The 27904-nt window shown below is 44.1% G+C and overlaps 2 protein-coding genes and 1 pseudogene across 2 annotated transcripts; 1 reads left to right on the top strand and 2 right to left on the bottom strand.

The window, feature by feature from the left end:
* Positions 1–140: 140 nt before the first annotated feature.
* LOC132583553 (olfactory receptor 11H6-like) lies at positions 141–1080 on the bottom strand (annotated as a pseudogene).
* Positions 1081–24723: 23643 nt separating this feature from the next.
* LOC132583554 (olfactory receptor 2T35-like) lies at positions 24724–25302 on the top strand. The gene has a single exon (XM_060255179.1). It carries the CDS (start codon positions 24724–24726, stop codon positions 25300–25302), a length of 579 nt encoding a protein of 192 aa, XP_060111162.1.
* Positions 25303–26369: 1067 nt separating this feature from the next.
* LOC132584476 (olfactory receptor 12D1-like) lies at positions 26370–27311 on the bottom strand. The gene has a single exon (XM_060256368.1). It carries the CDS (start codon positions 27309–27311, stop codon positions 26370–26372), a length of 942 nt encoding a protein of 313 aa, XP_060112351.1.
* Positions 27312–27904: the final 593 nt, after the last annotated feature.

Below are 27904 nucleotides of genomic sequence, written 5' to 3' on the forward strand. Positions count from 1 at the left end.
AGAGGAAGTCTTCCTATTCACAAAAGCAAGTCTTTGTCTCCAATCTATTCTAAAGAAGTTTGTGCTTAGAGTTAAATTCTAAACATTAACTAGCATGGTTGACATCTGTTCTAAAACCAAATTCCCTGGAGTGCAATGGCCTAGATAAATTTCTTCAGAAATTTTTTCATAGCATTCTTCATCTCTCGGTTTCGCAGGCTATATATCAAAGGATTTAGGAAAGGAGTCAGAAGTGTGTAAAAGACAGAGAAAACCTTGTTTAATGCTCTGAGCCTCTCAGTCCTTGGAAGCACATAAACAATCACTAATGGCCCATAAAAAATGGAAACTGCAATAAGATGAGAAGAACAAGTAGAGAAAGCTTTTTTCTTTCCAGTGGTAGATGGGATCTGCATGATGTTCCTAATAATGAATATGTACGATGTCATGGTTAATGTAAATGGTGGAAAGGTGAATATGGATGAAAATACCATGGTCACAAGTTCTACAGTCTTGGTCTTCCCACAAGAAAGCTTAATTATTGGAGTTATGTCACAGAAGAAATGGTCAATGTCCTTAGGTCCACAGAATATTAGCTGGGACATCAGTATTATGTATATGGACATCCCTATGAATCCATTGATCCAAGAGCCAGCAGCCAGACAGAAGCATAACTTGGTATTCATAAGAGAAAGATAATGCAGAGGTCTGCAAATAGCTAAATACCTATCATAAGACATCACTGCTAAGAGATAACATTGTACAGCAGCTAAAGAGGCAAAAAAAATAAAACTGGGCAATGCAACCCTGAACAGAAATGGTGCCAAGCCCAGTCAAGCAGCCAGCAAGCATCTTCGGCAAGATGGTGCAAATTGTAAAACTATCCAAACAGGAGAGGTTACCTAAGAAGAAGTACATGGGGGTATGAAGCTGTGGTTCAGAAATCACGAGGACAATAATGAGGACATTCCCAGCCATAATGCAGATGTAGAGCAGCAGAAAGAAGAAGAAGAGAAGAATCTGCAGGTGATGTACATCCCCAAATCCCAGGAGATTGAATTCTGCAATGATTGTCTGATTTTCCCATCGTGCATTGTCCATGACTTGTTCTTCAAAATAAAATGAGATTTGATTAATTCCATGACCCTTACATATGTAACCCACATACATGTTGTCGTTATCATCACTGACATTGTTGTCATCATCATCTCGTAGCTGAACTATGGGTTCAGGAGCAAATATTTCTACTTTAGGAGTAAATATTTTAGATATGTAAATTACTAGTAATTGTAACCATTGCCGATTTATTATAGTAAGTCTTCCTTATCTTTGCCCAACTAGTATCAACTACTGGGATTATTCACATGAATTAACACTTGTGTGTTGAACTTCATAGGTATTTTTGAGCAACCAGTATTCTAAAACAATTTTGCTCATACCCATGTCTTGCCTGTGAATTAGATTTTCCTAGTCATCATCTGATACCTGCCAGGAATTGCCTTACTATCACAGTGATGAAGACTATTATGTTGTTGAGTCAGCCTTTGGATGACCAAGGAATAAAAGAATTACTAAAGGATATTAGGAAAATGGCAGAGAAGATGAATGCATTTTTGCCTCTGTTCTCAGTCAAAGATGGGAGGTGCTTGCCACACTAGAACTGCTAGTTTCAGGAGGCATGTTGAAAGACCCAAGTCTGACTGAGGTAACAAGAGAGGAGGTCCTTCAATGGATGAACAAATTAAACACTAACAAATCATGAGGCCCAGAAAGGTCTCAAGTGTTCTTGAGTTCTCAAGTGTGAACTTGTGGATCTCCTGATTAAAAATGTGCAATCTATCATTACAATCTGCCTCCATCCCTGTGGAGTGGAAGGTAGCTAATATAACCCCCACCTTTAAAAAAAAGTTCCAGAGGAGATCTGGGAAATTCAGGGCCAGATCTGGGGGGGGGGCAAAGGGGGGTGCTTGCCCCGGGCACCAACAGAGGGGGGTGCCAAATTGGGTATGGAGTCCATTGTATTCTATGGGGCCATAAGATAGATTGGCCCATAAGGGGGCATCATTTTTAATTCCCCCCCCTCAAAAAACATGTAGATTTGGTCCTGGGGAAATTATAGGCTGGTCAGTCTAACATCAATTGGTGGAATCTGTTATTAAATAGAGACTTAGTAGGCACATTGATAAACAAAAGTTATTGAGGTAGAATCAGCATGGATACTGTAAGGCAAGATCTTGTCTCACTAAACTGTTAGAGTTATTTAAGGGGGTAAACAAGCATCTGGGCAAGGGTGACCCAATAGATATTGTTTACCTAGACTTCCAGAAAGTTTTTGATAAAGTTCCTCATCAAAGGATCCTAAGTAATCATCAGTCATGGCTTCTCTTATGTTCTTAGGTTACTTTGTCCCTCTTACTAATGTAGGTATTTTAATGGGAAGAGTGAAATTGATTGACTCAATAAAGAAAGCCATGGCCTTCCATTTGTAAGATTTAAGCAAGGCTGTTAATAATAGAATATTTAGAGGTCATCAATTCAAAGCATCACCATAAATTGGAACCAACTTAATGGCATATAGAAGAAGAAGAAGATGACTGAAGATTTATACCCCACCCTTCTTTCTGAGTCAGAGACTCAGAGCGGCTTACAATCTCCTTTAGCAACTAGTCTATTTTTATCCTGTTTAATGGGTGACACGTGCTTTATAGTCACCTTAATTTCATTCCCCAGTTTATAACAGGCACTGGTTTCCAACTTTCAAGGAGTCCCCTATACACTAATAGACAATAAATGAACTCAGAATCCCTGAATATTCCACAAGATTCTAGGATAAGTTGAAAGCAGGAAGCACTGATTACCTAAGATAACATCTATGCAGAAAATTGGGTAATATCCTTGAATTTTACCCAAGCCACAAAATTCCTTCGTTTCTCTCACCCCTCAATCTGAGATATGGAAGCTGTAACATCATTTTACAACACCACATCTGAAGAGATCAGAGGTAATTTATGTGAAATGGATAAAGAAATGAGAAATACTGGCATTATCCTCCAAACCAGATATTTAATTCATCCTGGATTTTCAATGAACCCATAGGAAATCACCATCAGCTTTCTGGCAAACTTAGTACATGACCACATATCCTTTACTCTCCTGAGTTTGCTCCCCTAGGTCACTTTTCATTCATATGCAATTGCCAGAAATATTTATTAATCAGAATGGAAAAGTCCTCTGGCTTACCTTATTGTTTACCTATCAGAGCTATTTTAACAATGGCTAGAAACCAAAGCATCTGTTTTCCTGTATGTTAGATGATCTTCTGTCTTTAGCACAGGCAGCAAAGTCTATTGTATGGTTCCAAACTCCATTGTGTAATTCAGGCTACTCAGAAAGGTATATGTTTTATTTGTAGCATGCTTCATTCTTCTTCGTGTGTTTTGTATTCTCAAGAGAAACTTGAAGACATTGTCTTTTCCAGATGATTCATTACTCATAATTTGGTTGGGCAATAACCTTTCTCCTAATTATGAGATTTTTTTCAAATAGTAAACAAACATACTGCCTCTGGGGAATCATAGAACTGCATACCAGGGGTGCCCAACGGTAGCTCTCCAGGTGTTTTTTGCCTACAACTCCCATCAGGCCCAGCCAGCATGGCTGATGGGAGTTGTAGGCAAAAAACATCTGGAGAGCTACCGTTGGCCATCCCTGGCATATCCTAAAGATGAGTTATTGCTTGGAACTTTGCCAACAGTCATGGATAGAAGTTAAAAGGTGCACATAACTTTATAAATATAAAGAGGAAAAACAAAGCTGCAAGATGCTATGTGCAGTTTCTCTGAGGAATGAACTAGACATTGGGGAAAACATGCGTCTGTCATCAGAAGAGGAATCTGCTATCCTAGTTATTCCGTGTTATTCTTAATAACAGCTGACAAAAGTCTTGCACAATTTGGCATATGTTGTAGTAATTGGGGAAGCACCCCAATTCAATTTTGGCCTGGCTACGTCTCCCAAACCCAAATGTTTAAATTATAAAATGTAGTTGTTTTAGTCAATAATTTGTTCATTTAAAACATTTGTACCATGTCTTTCCCCAATATCTGAGGCTGTGGGGAAGGAAAGGCAACAGTGTGTCAAGCAATGTTCTATATCCCCATAACTATATATGCTTATTACAATATAACTGCCATAGCTGTATAAGTTCATCTGAATGCACTGCCATGCTGTAACTGTAACTAACCCTAAAAGAAAGCTGGGCACATCAAAGTAGAAAGTTAGCTGGCGCTTCCCCCTCTCGCGCCTCTTTCGCTTTTACTACAAATGCAGGAATGCGCTCTTTGAAGATAAAGCCTCCAGGGATATTTTCCCAGGCCTAGCCTGGACCCAGGAAGAGTAACTACAGAGATAAGAAAAAGTACTGTGTGAAGTTTCACATGTGAATACAAGACTGTTTAGCAATTGTAGCTTTGTTTATAGAACCTTTGATGTGCCATCTTTAAAATATGCATTTTGCTGTTACTCTGTATCAGTTCCAATTCTTGGCTCAATAGAAGCACATGGATTATCAATAAACCTATACTTTGTTTCAACTCAAGGACTGGTTACTTGAGATCCGCTTGCTTGACACAGTGCAGAGCAGAAACTGTTCTAATCAGGAAAATGAAGAATAAGAAGGAGAGAGTAAAGAGGCCCAAAAGTCACATAGTTTGTCTGAGAGATTCCAAAAAGAAGAGGATACAAGAAGGCTAGTAAGGCCATAAGGCCCAGGGCCTCACATAGTTCTAGGGGTTCCTCTCAGACTCCATCAATAATTATCATAGGATGTTTCAACACATGAGATATTAATTAATAAATGTATTATATAGTGCAGTATGCAGTATTTAATGATTGTTCAGGAAATAGATTTCCTATTTGACCCTGAAAGCAGCAGCCTCAATGGTAGAAAGTTGGATGACTACAATCTTACTTCTCAAAGGGAATATGAACAATGGAAGATCTAAGTCTTGTGAGGCCTCAGTGCAGCCTCTCCCACCTCCCAGTAGATAGGAAGGAACTGCTCCTGGTACCTCTAGAACAGTGGCCCCCAACCTTTTTGGCACCAGGGACTGGTTTCATGGAACACAATTTTTGCATGGACCAGTGGAGGGGGCAGCACTGGGGGTATTGCTGCCCAGGCTGCTCCCACACCCATGCCCATCCCTGCCCCATTGGGGTCTTTAAATGGGGCATTTTCTGTTGCCCCCCCCCACTAGGTGGCCAGGTAGCAGAAGGCCAACCTGCCTCACCCTCCCATTTAAAGACCTCCATTGGTCACCTGATTGGCAGCAGTCTATAAATGGGAGGTTAGACTAAGGTCGCAACAGTGCTGCCCCTTCCGCCAGCCTGCAAGGGGACATAGGCTCGAAGTGAGACCATACTGCCTCTTTTGTCCACCTGGGTCCCAGGCAAAAGGGGAGGTGGGGCTGCTCTGCCTTGCTCCGCGGCCCAGTTGCTAGCAGGCCACAGACCAGTACCGCAAAACAACTGCACAGTCCAGGGCAGGGCTGGGGCTAATATAGCCCCATGCTTCACCCCCAGGCAGTTCCCCGGATGCCCGGGAGGCCTGCCAGCCTCCCGATCCTCTGGGAAGGCAAACAGTGGCCCCTGTGCCTATAGCTGCTATTGTGGCGCAGCTGGGGCAGGTCCAAATTATCACCTTTTAATATCCTTGCCTGGTGTGATCTTTTTACAGAACACATGGGCATTTTATAGATTTATTCAGCTTATTTGTCTTTTCACATGAAACCTGGTCTCTTCACCCACATTAAGCTCCATTCAGTCACACCTTCCAAAGAGCAAGAATTGGATGGGGCAGTAATTTACTGTGAGGTCTTAATAAATTGGGCATTCTCAGAGTGCCCAAGTTTTTCATTCCCACTGTAGCTAGCATGAATGAAATGAGAGAGACAGCAAATAGGTGGACTTTTTAAATGGCAATAAGACAAAGATGTATAGAAGTACTAATTCTTTTAGCGGAAGATATTATTTCCAATTACTTGGTGGCAGCAGAAATACATAAAAGGAAATTGTAAAACTGGGAATAAGGGAAATGGTGTCTTGCAGAGTGGAGACCCAGGATATCAGCAAAATTTGAAAACTCCTAACAGAATAGGTCCTATAAGACAATTTCCTAACATGCGTACCTTCTTCTTCTTCTTCTTCTTCTTCTTCTTCTTCTTCTTCTTCTTCTTCTTCTTCTTCTTCTTCTTCTCTTCCTTCTTCATGAATTGTCATAGATATTTGACTGATAGTGTAATCAAAAGTCATGAAGAATATTTTATAACAACAACAACATCTAACACTAATATCAATGACAATTAGAATGGAGAATGATGGTGGTGGCTATTATATAAGGTGGCTATTATATAAGGTAAATAAATGGTGGTGGTGGCTATTATGTAAGGTAAATAACCTTACATCAGCTATGCAAGTTAAGTCAGCACTATTATCCTAATATTGCAGCTAGGACCAAGCTTCAAGATAGTGGCTTGAACCCACCTAGTGAATTTATGGCTATTATAAGATTCAAACTTGTAAGACTATTCACTTGTGTCTCAGTTTCTTAGCTGCTATACTACACAAGAAGAGCCCCATGGCGCAGAGTGGTAAAGCTGCAATAATGCAGTTGGAACCCTCTGTTCACGACCTGAGTTCGATTCCAGTGGAAGCTGGGCTCAGGAAGCCGGCTCCAGGTCGGTAAAATGAGTACCCAGCTTGCTGGGGAGAAAATGTAGATGACTGGGGAAGGCAATGGCAAACCACCCTGTAAAAAGTCTGCTATGAAAAAGTTGTGAAAGCAACGTCACCCCAGAATCAAAAACTACTGGTGCTTGCACAGGGGATTACCTTTACCGTTATACTACACAAGATCTGCTGAAAATCTGGGAGAATGCTCACACAGCTACGTGAGTGTTCTGAGATGAGTACCTTTTGTTCCTCAGACATGAAGATGCCAGCTGCAAGATGAAGCATGAATCTCCTGACTCACAAGACTGGTCCTCTGTCATCTTAGATCTTATTTTAGTTAAAACTTTTATTTCATTCTGTTAGAACTTGTCTTTCAAGAAGAAACATTATCAGAAAAGCTAAGTGACTGAAAGGCCTATTTGTATGTATGTTGGGCCATTCAGGTTTGACCTTGATCACATCCCTTATGAATATACAGTGGAGGTGAAGAATAGATTTAAGAGACTAGAGTAGATAGACAGAGTGCCTGAAGAACTATGGATGGAGGTTCATGACATTGTACAGAAGGCAGCAACCAGCACCATCCCAAAGAAAAAGAAATGCAAGAAAGCAAAGTGACTGTCTGATGAGGCTTTACAAATAGCTGAGAAAAGAAGGAAAGCAAAAGACAAAGGTGAAAAGGAAAGATTCACCCAATTGAATGCAGATTTCCAGAGAACAGCAAGGAGAGATAAGGAGACCTTCCTGAAGGAACAATGCAAAGCAATAGAGCAAAATAAAAGAATGGGAAGGACAAGAGATCTCTTCAAGAAAATTGGAGAAATCAAGGGAATGTTTTGTGCAAAGATGGCCATGATAAAGGACAAAAGCAGTAGGGACCTAACAGAAGCAGAAGAGATCAGGAAGAGGTGACAAGAATACACAGAAGAATTATACAAGAAGGATCTCAATGTCCTTGACAACCATGACAGCGAAATCGCTGACCTTGAGCCAGACATTCTGAAGTGTGAAGTCAAATGGGCCTTAGAAAGCATTACTAATAACAAGGCGAGGGGAAATGACGGTATCCCAACTGAGCTATTCAAAGTCCTAAAAGATTATGCTGTTAAAGTGATGCACACATTATGTCAACAAATCTGGAAAGCGCAACAGTGGCCATGGGATTGGAAAAGATCAGTTTATATTCCAATCCCAAAGAAGGGTAATGCCAAGGAATGTTCAAACTATCACACCATTGCACTCATTCCACATGCCAGCAAGGTCATCTTAAAGATCCTACAAGTTAGGCGTCAGCAGTATGTCGATAAGGAACTACCAGAAGTTCAAACTGCATTTCGGAGAGGTAGAGGAACTTGAGATCAAATTGCCAACATTTGCTGGATTATGGAAAAAGCACAGGAGTATCAGAAAAAGTCTATTTCTGTTTCATTGGCTACGCTAAAGCCTTTGATTGTGTGGATCACAACAAACTGTGGCAAGTCCTTAAAGAGATGGGGGTACCAGACCACCTCACATGTCTCCTGAGAAACCTTTATAACAGTCAAGAAGCAACTGTCAGAACAGGATATGGAACAACTGATTGGTTTAGAATAGGAAAAGGAGTTCAACAAGGATGTATATTGTCACCCTGTTTATTTAATTTATATGCAGAGTACATCATGCAGAATGCTCACCTGGATGAAGCAGAAGCCAGAATTAATATTGCTGGGAAAAACATCAACAGCCTCAGACATGCAGATGACACCACTATAATGGCAGAAAGTGAGGAGGACCTAAAGAACCTCTAGTTGAAGGTGAAAAAGGAGAGCACAAAGGTAGGCTTGAAACTCAATATCAAAAAAACTAAGATCATGGCATCCGGCACCATCACACCTTGGTAAATAGTAGGGAAAGATATGGAAGTAGTGACAGACTTCACATTTCTGGGATCCAAGATCACTGCAGATGGTGACTGTAGCCATGAAATTAAAAGACGTTTGCTCCTTGAGAGGACAGCTATGGCGAACCTGGGCAGTATAATAAAAAGTAGAGACATCACCCTGCCAACAAAAGTCCATATAGTCAAAGCGATGGTATTCCAAGTAGTAATGTATGGCTGTGAGAGCTGGACCATAAGGAAGGCCGAGCACAGAAGAATAGATGCTTTTGAGATGTGATGCTGGAGAAGGATCTTGAGAGTCCCTTGGACTACAAGAAGATCAAATAAGTCAGTCTTAAGGGAAATCAACCCAGACTGCTCCCTGGAAAGTCAGATGCTGAAGCTGGAGCTCAAATACTTTGGCCACCAAATGAGAAGAGTGCCAGGCTCTTTTCATTAATACTATTGCCAAATGCTGATTACTAACCATATTGATTAATGACAAGATGTGCTTACTAACACAGGGGCCAGGGCAGTCAAGAGGGAGGGGGGAAAGTAGAGAGTAGCTTCCCAGGAATATCAAAGGTTGCCAAGTCCTCTTTGAAGTAGGAGGTATGTGCCAGATTCTCACCTCCTCCCTGGAGACAGCAAGGACATTGTCTCCGGGAAAATGTAACCACCAACTGAAAAGATAAGGGGCGAACGTTGAGAAAACTCTCACATGCAAAAGCAGCCTTTTGTTTTGGGAATGGGGGGTAGAAGCAATTGCTTTGATGTAGAATGTTAAAAGCCAATGATTTGAACTGATCTCCATCAGTTCCAATGCCTTCCAAGCTGGAGTAACTCTAAAGTATCCAATAAATGCAACTTTGTTTCAAAATACCAAGTTTGCTTATTTGTGAGCTTCAATGAACCCCCGCCTGACAAATGGAGCACTTACTGGAGAAGATCCTGATGCTGGGAAAGACAGAAGGCAAAAGAAGAAGGGGACGGCAAAAGATGAGATGGCTGGACAGCGTGTCAAGCATTGTATACTCATTCTTTGTTATAGTATTCAGATCTTAGAATTGTTACTAACCCTGAATTAAACCTATGCACATCAAAGTAGCCACCCCCACCTTTCCTCTTTCGCTTTTACTAACAGATGCAGGAATGTCATCTTTGAAGATAACACCTCCTGGGACACATTCTCAGGCTCAGCGAGGCCTGGACCCAGGATGTGCTAGCCGCAATATAGATAAGGAACCCAGCGTGTGAATTTCACACGTGAATGTAGAATTGTTTCTAGAACCTTTGATGTGCCATTTTAAAGCATGTATTCTAGTATTACAAAGTATCAGTTCCAGTCTTCAGCTCAACTGAGCCACATGGATTATCAATAAACCTGACTTTGTTTCAAAATCCAAGGACTGGTTATTTTGAAATCTCATGCTTGACACAGCGTTACTGATGTAAGAAGCACGAATTTGAACGGACTTCGGAGGATGATGGAGGACAGGAGGGCCTGGTGTGACTTTGTCCATGGGGTCATAAAGAGTCAGACTCGACTGTGCGACTGAACACAACAATGAGTGTTAAAATACATAACCCCTTGTCCAATAGGAGGCACTGCAGCAAAGATCAGTATCTGATTTGTACAAGGGACTGAAAATGCATCTCCAGCACATATGTTAGAGATATAACAGAGTGAGAAAAGCAACCCAAACTGCTGCCCCCCCCCCAATTTACCCATGGGTCCCATTTGTCTTGTGCATGTGGGGAAAGTCAGTGGAGGCAATGGCAGCCATGGATGGATGATACTGTGATATCATTTATAAGGCTTACACGGACTTCTCGGGTGCTGCGTGGCTGCAGTATGATGAGGAGTTCCATATGAGGGCGGCGTTGAATCCTGCAATTCCTTGGGACCAGATTAACCAACAGCTGTGGCTACAGCTGATGTCCCCGGCTAAACTCAATAGCGGGGATAGGTCAGACAGTGGTCATCTGGTGAGCAAATAGGAAGGTGTAGTTGGTCCCCGCGCTGCAGTGGGGCAGCCGTTTCAACCCCGGCTACTGTGCTGGGAGTACACATTGCAGGGCGTTTGTAACAGGAAAACATGCAAGTATAAGCATGAGTGCCCGTTGTGTGGGGGTTCACATGCCTTGTCAGTGTGCAGTAAATCCAAGCCCAGGTCAGGGGGGAAGTGGCCAGGTGGGGGTAGCAGTACCCAGTCAGCTAACAAAGGGACCCAGCCCCATCAGGCTGAGGGTACTTAATGAGCTTTTGGCTGATTACCCCAGGGCCTTGGATAGAAAGTATCTTGTAGAAGGTTTTCTTTTTGGGTTTCATATTCCATTTCAGGGCCCTAGGGGCCCTTGTATGGCAAAGAATTTACGTTCACTCCAAGGGATGGAGCAGGTGGTTCGAGACAAGATAGGTAGGGAGTGTGCGAAGGGCCGCGTTTTGGGCCCTTTTGACAGTCCACCTGTCCCTAACTTAAGGGTATCCCCTTTGGGTGTGGTGCCAAAGAAAGCGCCGGGGGAGTTTCGGCTTATTCACCACTTGTCTTTCCCAAAAGGGGGGTTGGTGAATGATGCCATACCCGACTATTTATGTTCGGTTCGTTACACCTCCTTTGACCAGGCGGTCAAAGTGATTCGGAGTTGCGGAGTAGGGGCCGAAATGGCAAAATGTGACATCAAGTGAGCATTTCGCCTTCTTCCGGTGCTTTTGGGGTTTATGTTTGAGGGCAAATATTACATGGATAGGGCTTTGCCTATGGGTTGCTCTATATCATGTTCTGCCTTCGAGCGTTTTAGTTCCTTTCTGGAATGGGCCCTGCGTAGGAGGGCTGGGTCCACCAATTCAGTGCACTATCTGGATAATTTTTTGTTTCTGGGCGCGGGAGGGTCTGGCCAGTGTGCCCAGATGCTCCATTCTTTTTTGCAGCTGGCAGAGGACCTGGGGGTCCCACTGGCTCATGAGAAGACTGAAGGCCCTTTGCGGGTTTTGACCTTCTTCGGTATCGAGTTGGACTCCGTGAGGCAAGCTTCACAGCTTCCTTCAGAGAAGGTCCAGGGCCTTTGGTTGAAACTGGCGGCTTTGAGTGGTAAGCGTAAGATTTCGTTGCTGGAGCTTCTGCAGATTGTGGGCCATCTTATACTTTGCATGCAAAGTTGTGGCTCCTGGCAGGGCATTTTTATGGCAACTTTATGACGCCATGGGCGGGTTATGTTTGCCCCATCACCGGATTAGGATTAGCCGAAGCGTGCGTCAAGATTTGGAGGTCTGGGAGCAGTTTTTGTCCTCATTTAACGGCGTTTCATTTTGGCGTGAAGATATGAGAATTGAGGCAGATCTTCAGATTACTTCTGATGCAGCCGGTTCTGTGGGGTTTGGGGTTTACTTCCACCGTCACCGGTGTGCGGAGAGTTGGCCTAGTGAGTGGTTGAGGAGCAAATTTTGCCGCAACCTTAAATTTTTGGAGTTTTTTCCAATAGTGGTTGCGGTTCAGCTATAGGAGGCCGAGTTGGCCAATCATGTGCATTTTTGGTGCAACAACATGGCTGTGGTTCACATTATCAACACTCTGACTTCCAAATCTGTTCCTGTTATGGGCCTTGTTAGGGCCTTCACTTTACGTTGTCTGCGACTGAACATTTTATTTCTTGCTAAGCATGTGCCAGGTGTTTGCAATGAAGTGGCGGACGCTCTGTCTCGCCGGCAGATGGAGCGGTTTCGACAGCTGGCACCAGAAGCCAACCACCGGCCAGCACGGATGCCTCTGGAAATGTGGCAGCTTGAAGAGTTGAGGCCGACCGGGCAATGCAGTTAGCACTGGTGCCCAGTACCAGGAGGGCTTATACTCAGGCCATCAAGCAGTTTCAAGTTTTTAGGGAGCAGGTAGGGTTGGGCTCGCAGTGGCCCATTCCAGCTCAGCACCTCATGCAGTTCTGCGTTCAATTAAAAGGTAAGGGGCTTGTGGTTAAATCCATAAGGGCAAAGTTGGCAGCATTGTCATTTGACAGCAAGATTAAAGGTTTTGCAGATACCACGGGCGATTTTCGGCTGCGCAAGATGTTAGAGGGTTGGGCTCGTGATCAAGGCCCCCGGCCAGATACTAGGCGCTCCTTTTCTCCTTCAGTTTTAAGGGGCTTGCATGCGGTTTGGAAGGTAGTGTGTAAGTCTACTTTCAAGGCTTTATTGTTTCATGCTGTGGCTTTAACAGCCTTCTTTGGGGCGCTCAGAGCCAGCGAGCTAGTGCTTAGCTCGCGCCACGATCCCTCTAGTCTTGCCCTTCAGTCGGGAGATGTAAAATTTGAGGGTGACCAGGTATCCATAAGGGTACGGAGGTCCAAGACTGATCAAAAGCAGAAAGGTATTGTGATCACCTTGGGCCAGTGCCATGAGCAGGGCATTTGCCCAGTGTTTACATTAAAACAGTACGTGGCGGTGCGGGGTGATGAGTTGGGCCCCCTTTTTGTCATGTTGACAGGTCACCGTTGACCAAGTTCCAGTTTTGGACGATCACCTCCAGGGCCTTGGAGAAACTGGGGTTGGGAGGGGTCAGATTCAGTACCCATTCTTTTTGGATTGGAGTGGCTTCTACTGCTGCTGCTATGGGGTATCCGGGACCAATTTTTCAGCGGGTTGGCCGTTGGAGGTCCGCAGCTTATAAAAGTTATGTTCACCCATTGGACGCTTGATTGGGTCTGATAGGGGCGATCTTGCTACCATTGTTTCGTTCAGTTGGTTGTTTTTCTGTTTCTTAGGTGCTGTGGTGTGGCCTGAAAGGCACAGTATTTTGATCGCTGGCCACAGAATGGTGTTTTGGGCGGCCCACCAGGCTCGACGTTCGCCAATTGGATCTCAGTTGGAGCTCAGCGAGTGGGCCATGATCGAGTGGCAGGGCCGGTGTGGCCTGTGGTGGGCAGGGCTCCTGCCACTCTTATTCCAGGGGAGGATCGGTCCTCCACCACATATTTTGTTTATCCACCTCGGTGGCAATGACCTTGGTTTGCTGAAGGGGAGGGCCCTTTCGCTGCAGGCCATTGAGGACCTGCGGGTCATACAGAGCAGGTGGCCCGAGGTGCTGATTTTGTGGTCCACAATTCTTCATCGCAGGGTCTGGAGGGCTGCATGGGATCCTGCTGGGATCTAAAGGGCCAGGCGCAAGGCTAACAGGGTGATTAAGAAGGTGCTTTATCTAGGCCTGGGCATTTATTTGCTGCACCCTGCGATAAGGGCTGAGATGGCGGACCTGCATCGACAGGACGGTGTTCACCTGTCTGTGAGGGGTAACAGGGCCTTTTTGCATGAACTGCAGCTGGGGATTCGGTTGGCTTTAGGCCAATCAGTGGGTGCAATTGCCTAAGCTGAGGCTTGGCATTGTGGTGGCAGGAGTTTTATTGGCTAGTTAGGCAACCGGTGAGCACCCTCAGTTTATTCCCTGTTTCAGGGAATGTGGCGGGATGGAACAGCAGATGGGCTGTACGGCTCTTTGCTGGAATGCCCGCTATAGGGTTCCCTTCTCTGGCAGGCTGCTCTGGAATACGGCGCCTGGCCGGTGGAGGGTATACCTGGCCTTTGCCGGCCTGGCATTAGCCGGTATTAATCAGCTACTGCCGGGGGCTGGGTGGCTCGCCCCACCAGACAGGGAAGGGTCAGGGGTTTTCCTTGGCCTATCCGGCTATTTGGGTTGCCCCATGCCATGTTATGTTCAATAAAGTTGCCCTGTTTGTTTACCCATACACTTTGTTTGTCTTGTTCTTCCGACTGGGGTGGGGTGGGGGGGAAATCTACATATCAAAGTTAAAACACCAAATTAAAATTAACAGTCTCGGCTTGACTTCGCGAACGAAGATTTAAGAAAGGTGCAGTAGTCCATGTTTGCTGCAGGCTCGCTGGTGGCTGACAAGACCAATGTGGGACAGACAGGTCCGGCCACAGTAGCTGCAGGGAAAAGTCTGATTTGGGGTTGGTGCTGTAGCAGTACAATTCTTCCTCAATCTTCTTTTGTCCTCAAGACCAGCTATGCGTGCGTTCTCAAAGGAAGAGACAGCCTGGTGGATGGTGTGCCTCCATGCTTTGCGATCTGAGGCTAGGTCAGACCACTGGTGATGGTTAATGCAACAGGTACCAAGGGATTTCTTCAAGGAGTCCTTGTACCTCTTCTTTGGTGCCCCTCTATTTCGATGGCCGGTGGAAAGTTCGCCATTCAGGGCAATCTTGGGAAGGCGGTGGCTTTCCATCCTGGAGATATGCCCTGCCCAGCGCAGCTGTGTCTTCAACAGCAATGCCTCGATGCTTGTAACCTCCGCCCGCTTGAGGACTTCAGTGTTAGTCACAAAGTCACTCCAGTGGATGTTGAGGATGGTGCAAAGGCAGTGCTGATGAAAGCACTCAAGGAGTCACAGGTGATGACGGTATAAAACCCACGATTTGGAGCCATAGATGAGGGTTGTCATCACAACCGCTTTGTAAACATTGATCTTTGTGCCTTTTTTCAGATGCTTGTTGCTCCACACCCTTTTATGCAGTCGGCCAAATGCACGGTTTGCCTTTGCCAGTCTATTGTCAATCTCCTTGTCGATCTTGGCATCTGAGGAGATGATGCACCCCAGGTAGCTGAACTGCTGGACTGTCTTCAAAACTGATTCACCCACAGTGATGCAAGGAGGGTGATAATCTTCCTGGGGTGCAGGCTGGTGGAGAACTTCTGTCTTCTTCAGACTAACTTCTAGGCCAAATAGCTTGGCAGCCTCTGCAAAGCAGGACATCATATGCTGCAGAGCTGATACCGAGTGGGAGACAAGTGCAGCATCATCAGCAAACAGTAGCTCGCGGATAAGTTTTTCCATTGTCTTGGAGTGGGCCTTTAGTCGCCTCAGGTTGAACAGGCTGCCATCGGTGCGATAGCGGATGTAGACACCATCGTCATCATCTAAATCTACTGCGGCTGTTTGAAGCATCATGCTAAAGAAGATCATAAAGAGAGTTGGCGCGAGAACACAGCCTTGCTTTACACCTGTGCCTATTGGGAAGGGCTCTGAGAGATCGTTGCAGTGTCTAACTTGGCCTCTCTGGTCTTCATGTAGCTGGATGACCATACTGAGGAACCTTGGGGGACATCCTAGACATTCCAAGATTTGCCACAGGCCGTTCCTGCTAACGGTATCAAAAGCTTTGGTAAGGTCGACAAAAGTCACATATAGACCCTTGTTCTGTTCCCTGCATTTCTCTTGGAGCTGCCTGAGAACAAATACCATGTCGGTGGTGCTCCTGTTAGCTCTGAAGCCACACTGGCTCTCGGGGAGGAGTTCTTCTGCAATGGTGGGCACCAGTCTGTTCAGGAGTATTCTAGCAAGGATTTTGCCTGCAATGGAGAGCAGGGTTATCCCCCGGTAATTGGAGCAGTCTGACTTTTCCCCTTTTTTCTTATGTAGAGTAATGATGATTGCATCGCGAAAGCCCCTTGGTAGTTTGCCTTGTTCCCAGCAGGTGACAAGTACTTTGTGAAGTGTGCTATGTAGTACTATGCCCCCATGCATCCAGATCTCTGGTGGGATTCCATCAACTCCCGCTGCCTTGCCACTTTTCAGTTGCTTGATGGCTTTAACAGTCTCTTCTAGGGTGGGGATCCCATCCAACTCTGTTTTCACTGGTTGAAGTGGGGTGAGGTGTTGCTGAATCTTGAACTATGCGATTGGCACTGAAGAGAACCTGAAAATACTCCGACCACCGGTTCAGTATGGATGCCTTGTCTGTGAGGAGCACTTGGCCATCTGCACTACGCAAGGGACTCTGAGCCTGATATGATGGACCATATACTGCCTTCAGGGCTTCGTAAAACCCTCTTAAATCACTAGTGTCTGCACACAGCTGGGTTCTCTCTGCAAGCTTGGTCCACCACTCGTTCTGAATGTCTCGAAGCTTGTGCTGGAGGTTGCGACATACAGCGCGAAAGGTTGCTTTTTTTCGGGACAGGAGGGCTGAGCAAAATGTGCTTGGTAGGCAGATCTCTTTTTCGCCAGTAATTCTTGGATCTCTTGATTGTTCTCGTCAAACCAGTCCTTGTTCTTTCTTGTGGAGAACCCGAGGACTTCTTCAGAGGTCAACAGGATGGTAGTTTTTAAGTGTTCCCAGAGTGCTTCTGGAGAAGGGTCTGTGAGGCAACTGGGGTCCTCAATTCTTGTCTGGAGTTTTGCCTGGAAGGCAGCTTTAACTTCAGCTGACTGAAGGCTGCCAACCTGAAACTTCCTCCGGGGGATACCGCCTCTCCTGGGTGTAGATTTAAAGTGAAGATGGAGATTGCAGCGTACAAGACAATGATCCGTATGACATTCTGCACTGGGCATTAGTCGGGTGTATAAGACATCTCGAAGGTCTCTCTGGCACACCAGAATGTAGTCAATAAGGTGCCAATGCTTGGACCATGGGTGCATCCAGGTTGTCTTCAGACTGTTCTTCTGTTGGAAGATAGTGTTGGTGATGGTGAGCTGATGCTCCATGCAGAATTCTGGCAGGAAGCGCCGTTATCATTACAGTTGCCAATGCCGTGTTTGCCAAGTACTCCTTTCCAGGCTTCCGAGTCTTTACCTACTCTGGCATTGAAGTCACCAAGGATGATCACCTTTTCCTCTGTAGGGGTCTTCCGTACGAGGTAGCGTAGATCAGCATAGAACTTGTTCTTTTCTGCAGAATCTGCTTGAAGGGTTGGGGCATACCCACTGAAGAGTGTTGCATGCTGCTTGTTTTGAAGTGGGAGGCGCATAGACATGATGCGATCTGAGTGACCTGTTGGCAGGTTTTCGAGTTTAGAGGCAATGGAATTCCTGTCCATGAAGCCAACGCCAGAAAGGCGGCTCTCAGCCTTTGACTTACCCGACCAGTAGAGGGTATAGCCAGCACCGTGTTCTTGAAGTCTACCTTCCTCAGGGAAACGGACCTCACTGAGAGCTGCTATGTCGATATTCAACCTGAGAAGTTTTTGGACAACTAGAGCAGAGCATCATTCAGGGTGACCACTGTCTACTGTGTCAAGCATGGTTCTGATGTTCCAACACGCAAGCTTTAGTCTTTGCACACTTTGTGAGGCAGGTGCATGCCTTTTCTTTGTTGTTATTTTTTGACCGCAAGTAAGGATGCCCTTTGACTGCAGCTAGCCAACTGGGGGGGAGGTGACGAGCTTTTTTTAGGCCACCTTTTCTAGGCCCCCCTCCATACGGAGCAAGCAGTGCTGTCCCTAAATAAGGCTGCTTGGTCGTTCAGGATGCTGCCGAGAAATGCTTTCGTCTCCAGGTCAGTATCAGGCGACTAATACCCTGAACCGCGTACATGCAGGAGCGGGACTGCGGCTTCCAGTGGCACCTTCCACCTGCCGTTTCACCCCTTGCCCATCGCTGCAGGACTTGGTATGTTGTGGGTTGTGGATGTGGATACCCTTCAGGCCTGCACAGAGGAATTTTTAGGTGAAGCGCAGTGTGCGCAGTACTGGCTCCACCCTTTCACCATGGGGTCATCTGCCATGGCCCAGTAAGCCAGGACGCCGGCAGCGAGTCTTCCAGGTGGTAGATGTTACATTAACGAGCTCTGTCTGCCCAGGCTTGATATTATTCTTCTCTTGGCTGGCGAGGTTGGTGAGCTCAGCCTGCCCATCCGGTTATACTGCCAGACATACGGTCGCACCATGACGTGGCAAACTCTGTGAAAACAGGGGGGACCAGCGAGAAGGTGTTGCCACGGATGCAGTAATGTAGGAGAGGCCATTGCAGTGACCATCTGCCAGGCATAGTCAGACAGTGACCACGCAGTGTTCACTACACTGGGAAAGGGGAGGCGAAGTATTGTGTGTGCACTTTCCCTGGGGGGGCAGGACACCCGGAGGGAGCCTACCCCCCAAAAAATTAACAGTAAAACAATAAATAAGCACACCACCGGCAGACAGGGCACAGCATATCAATAACCAGTTTTAGGCCCACCTTAAACAATGTAATAACAATAAGATAGCACTGCAATAAAGCATGATGTCACCACAAGGGAGGCCAAATGATGGAATAATAGGATGCCCGCTGCCTCAACCATAGGCCCGGCAGAACAACTCCATCTTGCAGGCCCTACGAAATGGCAGTAATTCAGGTAGGGCCCTAATCTCCTCAGGGAGCTGATTCCACCAGGCAGGGGCCAGGGCCGAAAAGGCTCTGGCCCTGGTTGAGGCAATTTGGACGTCATTAGGGCCAGGAGTGGTCAGGAGGTGCTGCGCAGCTGATCGCAACATCCTCTGGGGCATATATGGGGAAAGGCGGTCCCTCAGGTATGTTGGTCCCAGACCTCATAAGGCTTTAAATGTCAGTACCAAAACCTTGAATTGGATCCTGTACTCAATAGGTAGCCAGTGCAGTTGGCACAGCACTGGCTGAATGCTTGCCCGTAAAGGCAATGCAGTTAATAGCCTTGCTGCTGCATTCTGCACTAGCTGGAGTTTCTGGATCAGCCGCAAGGGTAAGCCTGCATAGAGCGAGTTACAGTAATCCATCCTGGAAGTGACCATTGCATAGCTGATATACACACTCAGTTTTGAAAATCAAGCATGTCAAATGAGAATGTTTGAATAACAGTGAATTTTGAGGCCTGCTATCATATTCCACCAGCAGGGTGTGAACAACCAAGGGGGGGGGGGCTCTTTTATTATTTAACTTTTTCCTAGTGTGTAGATTGGAGGATGGCAAATAGGGGAGTGTGTCAGGCTCTGTTCATTCACTGTATCTTTTAATCATTGCTACTAACCCCAGTCAAATGTGCAGGGGGAATCCATACTAACCAGAAACGGGGTCAACTAGGAGGGAGGGGGGAAGAGTAGAGAGCCTTTTCCCAGGACTATCAAAGGTTGCCAAAAGTCTTTGAAGCCACCCGTAGGTGCCAGCTTCACACCTCCTCTCCGGAGGCCCCAAGGCCAGCGCCTCTGGGCAGTGTAACCACCAACGGAAGAGATAAGGGGGGAAGCGCTGGGAATGTATCATATGCAAAAGCAACCTTTTGTTTTGGGAACTGTGGGATAAATGTGAACGCTTTGAAGTAGAGAATAAATAGCTATGGATTGAAACAGTCCTTATCAGTTCCAATTTACCTGCTTGCCTGGAGTAACTCTGAAGTGTCCAATAAATGCAACTTTTTTTAAACTACTAAGTCTGCATTCTTGTGAGCTTCAATGAACCCACGCCTGACAGAGTAGGATAAAGAAGGCTATGGCAAAGGTGTGAGAAGTTTAAAAAAAAATCCAATAAAATTATTTTTTTATATATATATATTATATATATAATTTATATTGGATATAAATTATATTGAATTTATATATATATATATTTTATATATATAATTTTATTGGATTTTTTTTAAACTTCTCACATATATATAAGCAGGATTCTTTGATCATAATTCTAGCAAAGAAGTTGACTGAATCCAAACAAAAAAGTTGGTTGGATCCACCACCTTTTCCACTTATAGGGGAAGAAAAAGATGAGTTCCCTTTGACCATCAAAACAATTCAGATGATGAGACCACCATGGACTGAAGCCATGCAGGACAGGGGATATAGTAAGGAGAATTTTGTCTGGGACTAGAGTTGACCTAAAGTTCTGTTTGGAAAATCCTAAGTATGCCTCAGACCAAGTTAATTGCTTCTGTAGCAGCCTGTATCTAAGGAATTAAAGTTAACAGACCTAGAACTTCCTAGGGATTCAACTAGTCTTGAGGGCATCAAGTTTGTTGTTTTTTGTTGGTAAGGTATGAAAAAATGTTTTAATTGTATGTACCCTTATGAATAACATTTTACTTCTGAATGTAAGTAAATGTATTATTCCAAGGTTATTTTTGCAGTTCCACCCTAGTGGATCAATAATCAACATGCCATTTTTGACATTTTAGTGTGTTTTCAAATATATCTTAAATGTCCAAGGACCTGAGGCATGCAATATGTTGCTGCAAATTCTGTACGCAAATTCAAGGTATAAGCTTTCATGTGCATGCAGTTCTTCAATGATATTTACTACTTGTACAGTTTAGTCATTACTGTATTCATAGTAGAAGGGGCAGTAGTAGTGGTAACAAGCAGAGTAGTCCTATTGAAATAGAAATTGGTCAACAGAAGCACAGCCATTGTGTGTTCTGGAGGAAAGACTTTGATTTGTATCCCAGGGCAGTATAAATCCAATTTGGATTCTGACCAGTATCTAGTATGTCATAGATGAAACTCTATGGTGCCTTCAAACCATCTGATGATTTTCTGTATCCATGTAGGGATTCGGCTGTGAACCCTATTGTGAATGAAGATCTATGCTAAATACTCAAAGAAGGTGCCAGAGCTTCCATAGATTAATGGGTTAGACCAATCTTGGCTTTCGTTGTTGTTTGTCCCTGTTGAATCTCTTGCTGGTTGTCCACAAATCAGGTAAGTGATGTGTAAAGCAGGAAGTTTTCTGTGTATGCAGAGCTTCTTGTTTTGATATAAAACTATTATGTGCCATTCAATATAGCCCTTTGCTGCATTGAGATGGAATGCTTTATGGGGAGGGATGGTGGCTCAGTGGTAGAGCATCTGCTTGGCAAGCAGAAGGTCCCAGGTTCAATCCCCAGCATCTCCAACTAAGAAGGGTCCAGGCAAGTAGATGTGAAAAACCTCGGTTTGAGACCCTGGAAAGCCACTGCCGGTCTGAGTAGACAATACTGACTTTGATGGACCCAGGGTCTGATTCAGTAGAAAGCAGCTTCAAATGTTCATATGTTTATATGCTTTGTCATTATGAGAATGAACTTGGGAAGTTCTTGGGCTCATGTGTTCTCTTTCCACTGCTCATGGCTCCAGAAGTGAAGACTTCTGGTTCACAGCAAAGCATTATTATTAAGTCTCAACCACAAACAATTGTTTATTTCTTTTCTATAAATCAGGACTCGAAGCCATGTTAGTTTAATCCTGGTCTGCTATTCTAGTTTGTTGGCAAACAAAAGAAACTATAATTTGCTTTGCGAGTAAAATTGTTTGCTTAGTGATTTTTTTTAAGTCTGATGTCAATATAGTTTGATTGAACATACATGAAGCTTCCTTTTACTGAATTATAGCATTGGCCCATAAAGGTCATTACTGTCTATTCAGATTGGCAGTGGCTCTCCAGGATTTATGCAGTGATCTTTGGCATCACCTACTACCTGATCCTTTCAGTTAGAGATGCTTGAGAATGAACCTGGGTCCTTTTCTATGCAAAAGAGATGCTTTGCCAGTGAGGCATGACCGCTTCTCATGGTGAATGTTGTAAATGTTGCCAGTGTGTTTTTTCTGGTTAACAGTGTTCTTATTGGGGGTTTCTTGCCAAAATGTTAATCTCTCCCTGAGAGTGGGAGAAGGAGAGGGGGGAGAGAGGTTCAACTGAATGGCATTGTGTGTCCATCAGTAGGCAAACACTTCATTTAATATCAGCCTGATGATAATACCCACAAGGAGGTTTGGAGGTCAGTTGTGAGATGCACAATAGAACAAAGGCACATGATCAGCAGAACCACATGGTTCAGCTCTCACTCACTCACTCAATTCTTTATTATGGTCTGAGGACCAGCTAGTTTGAAGCAAGTAGAAAGCAGGTTTTTAAAAGTACATAAAAATAAGCCCTAGATCAATAGTTCAGCTCTTACTAGATCAATAGTTCAGCTCTTACTAAGCATCATCACTTTGTATTGAAGATTGTGGGGAGGGGTTTTTGACATGTCTTTATAAACCGTGTCACAGAGAATGCTCTTTTGCTTAATGTGTGCATTAAAATATGTATGAGGAACAAGTTTACACATGTTTTATGTACTTTAAACATGCACACACAAACACGCACACGTTACTTAAATGCTTTCAAATGATTTCAGTCAATTCACATTGAAACAGAAGGAGAAATTGACAGCTTTGTATGATATTCAACAATATTCCCCCAAAAGAGCAAGGGGCAATGTATTTTGGACCACAGATAATCAGTGAGGTTACCTGTGTTTACAAAATCTAATGCTGGGAACGTTAATTTTAAAAAAAAGTTAAATAAATTTGTCCCAGCACATTTTTATGAAACAGGTCTACTGAAGTGATACACATGCAATATCTTGGAAGTCACCTATGGCTATTTGGCTTAATGCCTGTGGCTCTTCAACATTCTCCCAGTGTGGTATCTGCCTCATATTCCAGGAAATTGATCCAGGCCATTGTCTGGTAGGCCTTGTGGGTTTGCAGGCAGTTCATACCTTGAAACTACCGTTACCAGAGGAAATGGAGGATGGGTAAACTGTGAGCCTCACTGATCTGTGGGTCTTGTTCCAGGGATTGAAATAATGGGTCAGTCTTCTCTGAGAACCCTGCCGCTCTTCTCTGTAGCATCTGGTTATAGTTATACATTTAATATTAATAATTATATTATTATATATGTGTGTTTGGTGGGGTGATGTACCAGGCATTGAAACATGACATTGTTAAAATTAATAAATAAATTCTTAAAATAATCTCCAGATGGCAACAATAATTTGCTTTTCAGCCCATTCTGAACTGTGTTGCTGCCTCGTGGGCAGGCTAAAGAGAAGACAGAATCGAAAAGATGGAAGAGAAGAGAAGGGTGCCAGCCATGATGGAAATCATTGTTGTCCTCAACCAAAAGCCCAGCAGAACATCTCTGCTTTACAGGCCCTATGGAATTATATTAAGTCCCACAAGGCCCTAATGGTATTTGGCAGAGAGTTCCACCAGCTTGAAGCCAGTTCCAAAAAAGCCCTGTTTCTGGTTGAGGACAGCCAGATATTTTGGGGGTCAGGAATCACCATGACAAATGTAGTTCACCATGAGCCTCAGGTGAATACTCTTGGTCTAGATTCTAGTGCCTGCACCCAGGCACTAGTGCAACTGTCTGAGCCTTGTTGTACTTACAACGCACTGCAATATTTATTTAGTATTTTGAATAGTTAGCAGCCTGTTCTTAAGTAGAATTGATAAGGCAGAGATGAACAGTGCTGGTGCATTAATAGGCCTTACAATTTCCCAAATGATTGAATTACCACAGATTTTAGTTAATGTATTTTAATGAAGATATTTTTGCTCCCCAAAATTTGTGAAAACATATGCATATGTTGTTGGGCATGGAGCAAGGGTCAGCACACCATTCCCCCCCCCCCCATAGGTTCTGCCCCTGCTAGACATAGTATGTGCATGATGTACTTTAAACAACCAAACAAAAACAAAAAACCTTAGCATGAATTTGCCGTTTAAATATAAGATAACAAGCAACTCCACCTTGGGAAATTCCTGGAAAATTTGTGGGTGGTGCCTGGGGAGTTTGAAGTATTGGAAGAGGGGACTCAGTAGAGGTGTGTTACCATAGCGTCCACCCTGTGATCCAGGAACATTGATCTAGCCTGGAGATCAGTTGTAATTCTGGGGAAAATCAGGTTCCACTTGGAGGTAGTTAACCCTAATAACAGAACACTTTTATTGAAATGAAAGCTGTATGAAATTACATTTATACAACCTGAAGGGAAAATACAGTGTAGTAAAATTTGCCTGCAGTTCTCAAAGAACAGATTTCAAGACACAGGAAAACATGGTGGCCCAGGTTCAGATGTAGCTGAGAAATCCAAGATAATGTGACAGTGAAAAGGAAAGAAGAGGCTTAGAGGTAGGGAGCTGGTTTGGAATGTTTCAGTCAATCTGATTTGATCACAACTTGCTAATGAAGGAATACGTGGCATTATAATCAGAGGTTTTTTATAGTCATGACTTATACTGTCATTGCAGGTTGAGTTGGTGAGAAAGATGTGGGGCCATAATTTGTCCACTGTATATGAGTTCATTCTTTTAGGCTTCACCAGTCACCCCACATTGGAGCCTCTCCTCCTGATTGCATTCCTTGCTATGTCTCTGGCCACTGTAATTGGAAACAGCCTGATCATCTTCTTGGTCTGGACTGATTCCCATCTCCGTACAGCTATGTATTTTTTCATTGGGAATCTTTCTTTGCTGGACATACTCTTCACATTGATCACAATCCCTCAAATGCTTATCCACATGGCCTCTGGGACTAGGACCATCTCTTTCAATAGATGCATGCTTCAACTCAACCTGACCCTCTCTTGTGGGATGACTGAATGTTTCCTCTTGGCCGTCATGGCATATGACCGCTATATAGCTATCCGTCAGCCACTGCGTTACCCCACCCTGATGAGAATGCAGGTGTGCATGCAGATGGCTGGGGCCTGCTGGATTGGGGCATTCTTTAATGCTGTGGTGTTGACAGCAGTCATGACATCTTTCCCTTTCTGTGGACCCAATGTGATCAACCATTTCTACTGTGAGTTGCCACCTATGCTACAGCTAGCCTGCATGGACACATACATGGTGGAGGTTCTCATCTTTGCCCTCAGCGTTATTGTCCTTATGTTGCCTTTCACCTTCATAGTGATCTCCTATATACAGATTGCTCAGGTGGTATTCAGCATGAGTTCAGCCAAAGGACGCCAACGGGCATTTTCTACCTGTGCCACACATCTCACTATCGTCACATTGTTCTATACTACCATTGGCTTCACTCACTTGCAGCCCCGATCCAACCGTGCTTCAGATCAGGAGAAGAGAGCTTCAGTCTTCTATGCATTGGTCTCCCCAATGCTAAACCCTGTCATCTACAGCTTAAGGAATAAGGATGTTAAAGGGGCTTTGTCTAAAGTGATGGGGAAAGCTGCTTAACTTGTCATCCATGCGGCACATCTCTTTTTCTCAGAAATATGGGACATTAAATCAACAGTAGGAGGTGTTTTTGTTGTTTTTGGTTAATGAATCATCACATGTGTACTTAAGTTACCATAACAGACTTTTATCATTCCCAGGGAAAGTGGAAATTGTAAGTTTGTATTAAAGAGAGTTGGGGTGGTCTAAGGATCCTTCTTAGATTTTAAATATTTGCACAACACTTAGAGTGATCTGTGAAACACTTATATACCAGTTTTAGTTGAGATTGTCTTTGTCAAAATAATTATATAAATTGTTAAACACAAAGTAATGAAAGAGATAGTGGAATCATGGTGGCAGGCTTGTCCCCTAATTTACCTGTGATTGATGTATTTTGAGTGAAGTGGTCTCTACTGATAGTCTCCATTAAATGTACATAAAACTACATATATATGGGTGTAAGCTTTATAAACAAGGTATAATACATTTATCTTGTGTGTTTTATCATACTAGAAACATCTTCATCAGGATTTAATGTTTACTTGTTCTGGTTCCATGTGCTCTATTGCCTTATTTCTTTTGCCTTTATGCATGAACTATTCAAAGGTATCCCCAGTCTCCCATCCAAGTACTAACTGTGCCAACCCTGTTTAGCTCCTAAATTCTGATGAACTCAGGTTAAACCGGGCTATCCAGACTGCCTGATTTGAACAAAGATATAGGTAATGGTGGGGCGGGGGAAGAAAATTAAGGGATAGTCTTAGGTTCTATTCCACAGGAATGCAGCCAGTGAAGTAATTCCTCAAAATCTTATTCACATCATACCACACTGAAGCTCCATGTTTCAAACTTCCCAACAATCAGGAATTGATTTATATGGGAGAAAATCAAGGTCAGAAAAACGGGGATTGGCATAACCCTGTTCACTTTTATTATCATGGTTTGCAGTCCAGTTTAAGTCCTGAAGTCACTTAATAAGGGCCAACAACAATCATGTATGACTATTTTAGATAAGGAATTCATCTTGGTCAGTCAAGAGCATGATAGAAATGTGGGGACAGGAAACAGAGAGTGAGAAAATAAATTCATATCCTTCCAAAAAAATATTTCTTGCTGAAGATTTTTTTCAGAGCAGATTTTACCTCTTGATTCCTAAGAGTATAAATTAGAAGATTCAAAATTGGAGTGATTGCACTATATAATATAGTGACAATCATCTCTCTTTCAGCTGATTCACCAGTAGATGCAAGCATGTAATTGGAAAGAACTGGAATATACATTAGAGCCACAACAGTCAGATGGGAGGCACAAGTCGAGAAGGCTTTCCAACGGCTTTTCCAAGACTGGACTTTGAAGAAGAGGAAGGATATAATGTAAAAGTAGGAGAGAAGGGTGAGGAAGAAGGCACCCAGCGCAATTGATCCAGTAACAATATTAAGAAGTCTGAGGTTGAGAGCAGTACAACTGCAGGCCAATTTTAAGAGGGGCTTGATGTCACAAAAGAAATGTTGGACATGATTGGGGCCACAGAACCATAGACGGGAGGTCAGAACTGTGTGCATAAGAGCATGGAAGAAACCAGCTGCCCAGGTGGCCCCAGCTAGCAGAAGGCAAGCCCATTTATTCATGATGACTGTGTAGCACAGAGGGTTGCAGATAGCCACGTAGCGATCAAAGGCCATAACCCCCAGAAGGATGCCCTCACCACTGCCCAAGAAGTAAAAGAAGTGCAACTGAACCAGGCATTCAATGAAAGAAATTGCTTGGTGTTCTGTTAAGAAGCCACCCAACATTTTAGGCACAGTAACAGTGGAGTAGCAAATATCCAGGCAGGAGAGATTGCCCAGAAAAAAATACATGGGAGTATGGAGTTGAGGCTCAGCTATAGCTACAGCCAGAATGGCTCCATTTCCCAGCAAACTGGCCAAGTAGAGCAGCAGGAACATCACAAATAGAGTGTATCTCTCTCTGTGTTCATATGCAAGACCCAGGAGAATGAATTCATGCACTTCAGCCATGTTCTCCATTGCTGTGGAAATAAAAGAACAACAACAAAGCCCAGTTACTCTCTTCCTAATGGAATGGAAGTCTTTGAAAAAGAAACTGCTACAGGGATAGCTATGGATCTTTTTAGTTAGTTGCTTTGTGACATTTCAGTCATACAAACATGAGTGTCATACAAATAATAAAACATGCTTGCTTGTTTTAGCTCCAATTACATTTGACGTATTCATAATGCAGTATGTACTCAAGTGTTCACACTAGAGTACAAAAACGTTTTGCATTCGCAAGTCCCTAGATAGCTGGCTTTCCAAAATAATAATATAATTGTATAATGAACTGCTGCAGAAAGTTTGGTTAAGTGTGCAGACTCTTATCTGCGAGAACCGGACTTGATTCCCCACTCCTCCACTTGTAGCTGCTGGAATGGCCTTGGGTCAGCCATAGCTATTGCAGAGCTGCCCTTGAAAGGGCAGCTTCTGGGAGAGCTCTCTTAGCCCCACCTACCTCACAGGGTATCTGTTGTGGGAGGGAGAAGGTGAAGGAGATTGTAAGCCACTCTGAGACTTTGAGATTCAGAGTGTTGGGTGGGGTATAAATTCAATATATTCTTCTTCTT

This window comes from Heteronotia binoei, chromosome 15, assembly GCF_032191835.1.
Source record: "Heteronotia binoei isolate CCM8104 ecotype False Entrance Well chromosome 15, APGP_CSIRO_Hbin_v1, whole genome shotgun sequence".
Lineage (NCBI taxonomy): Eukaryota > Metazoa > Chordata > Lepidosauria > Squamata > Gekkonidae > Heteronotia > Heteronotia binoei.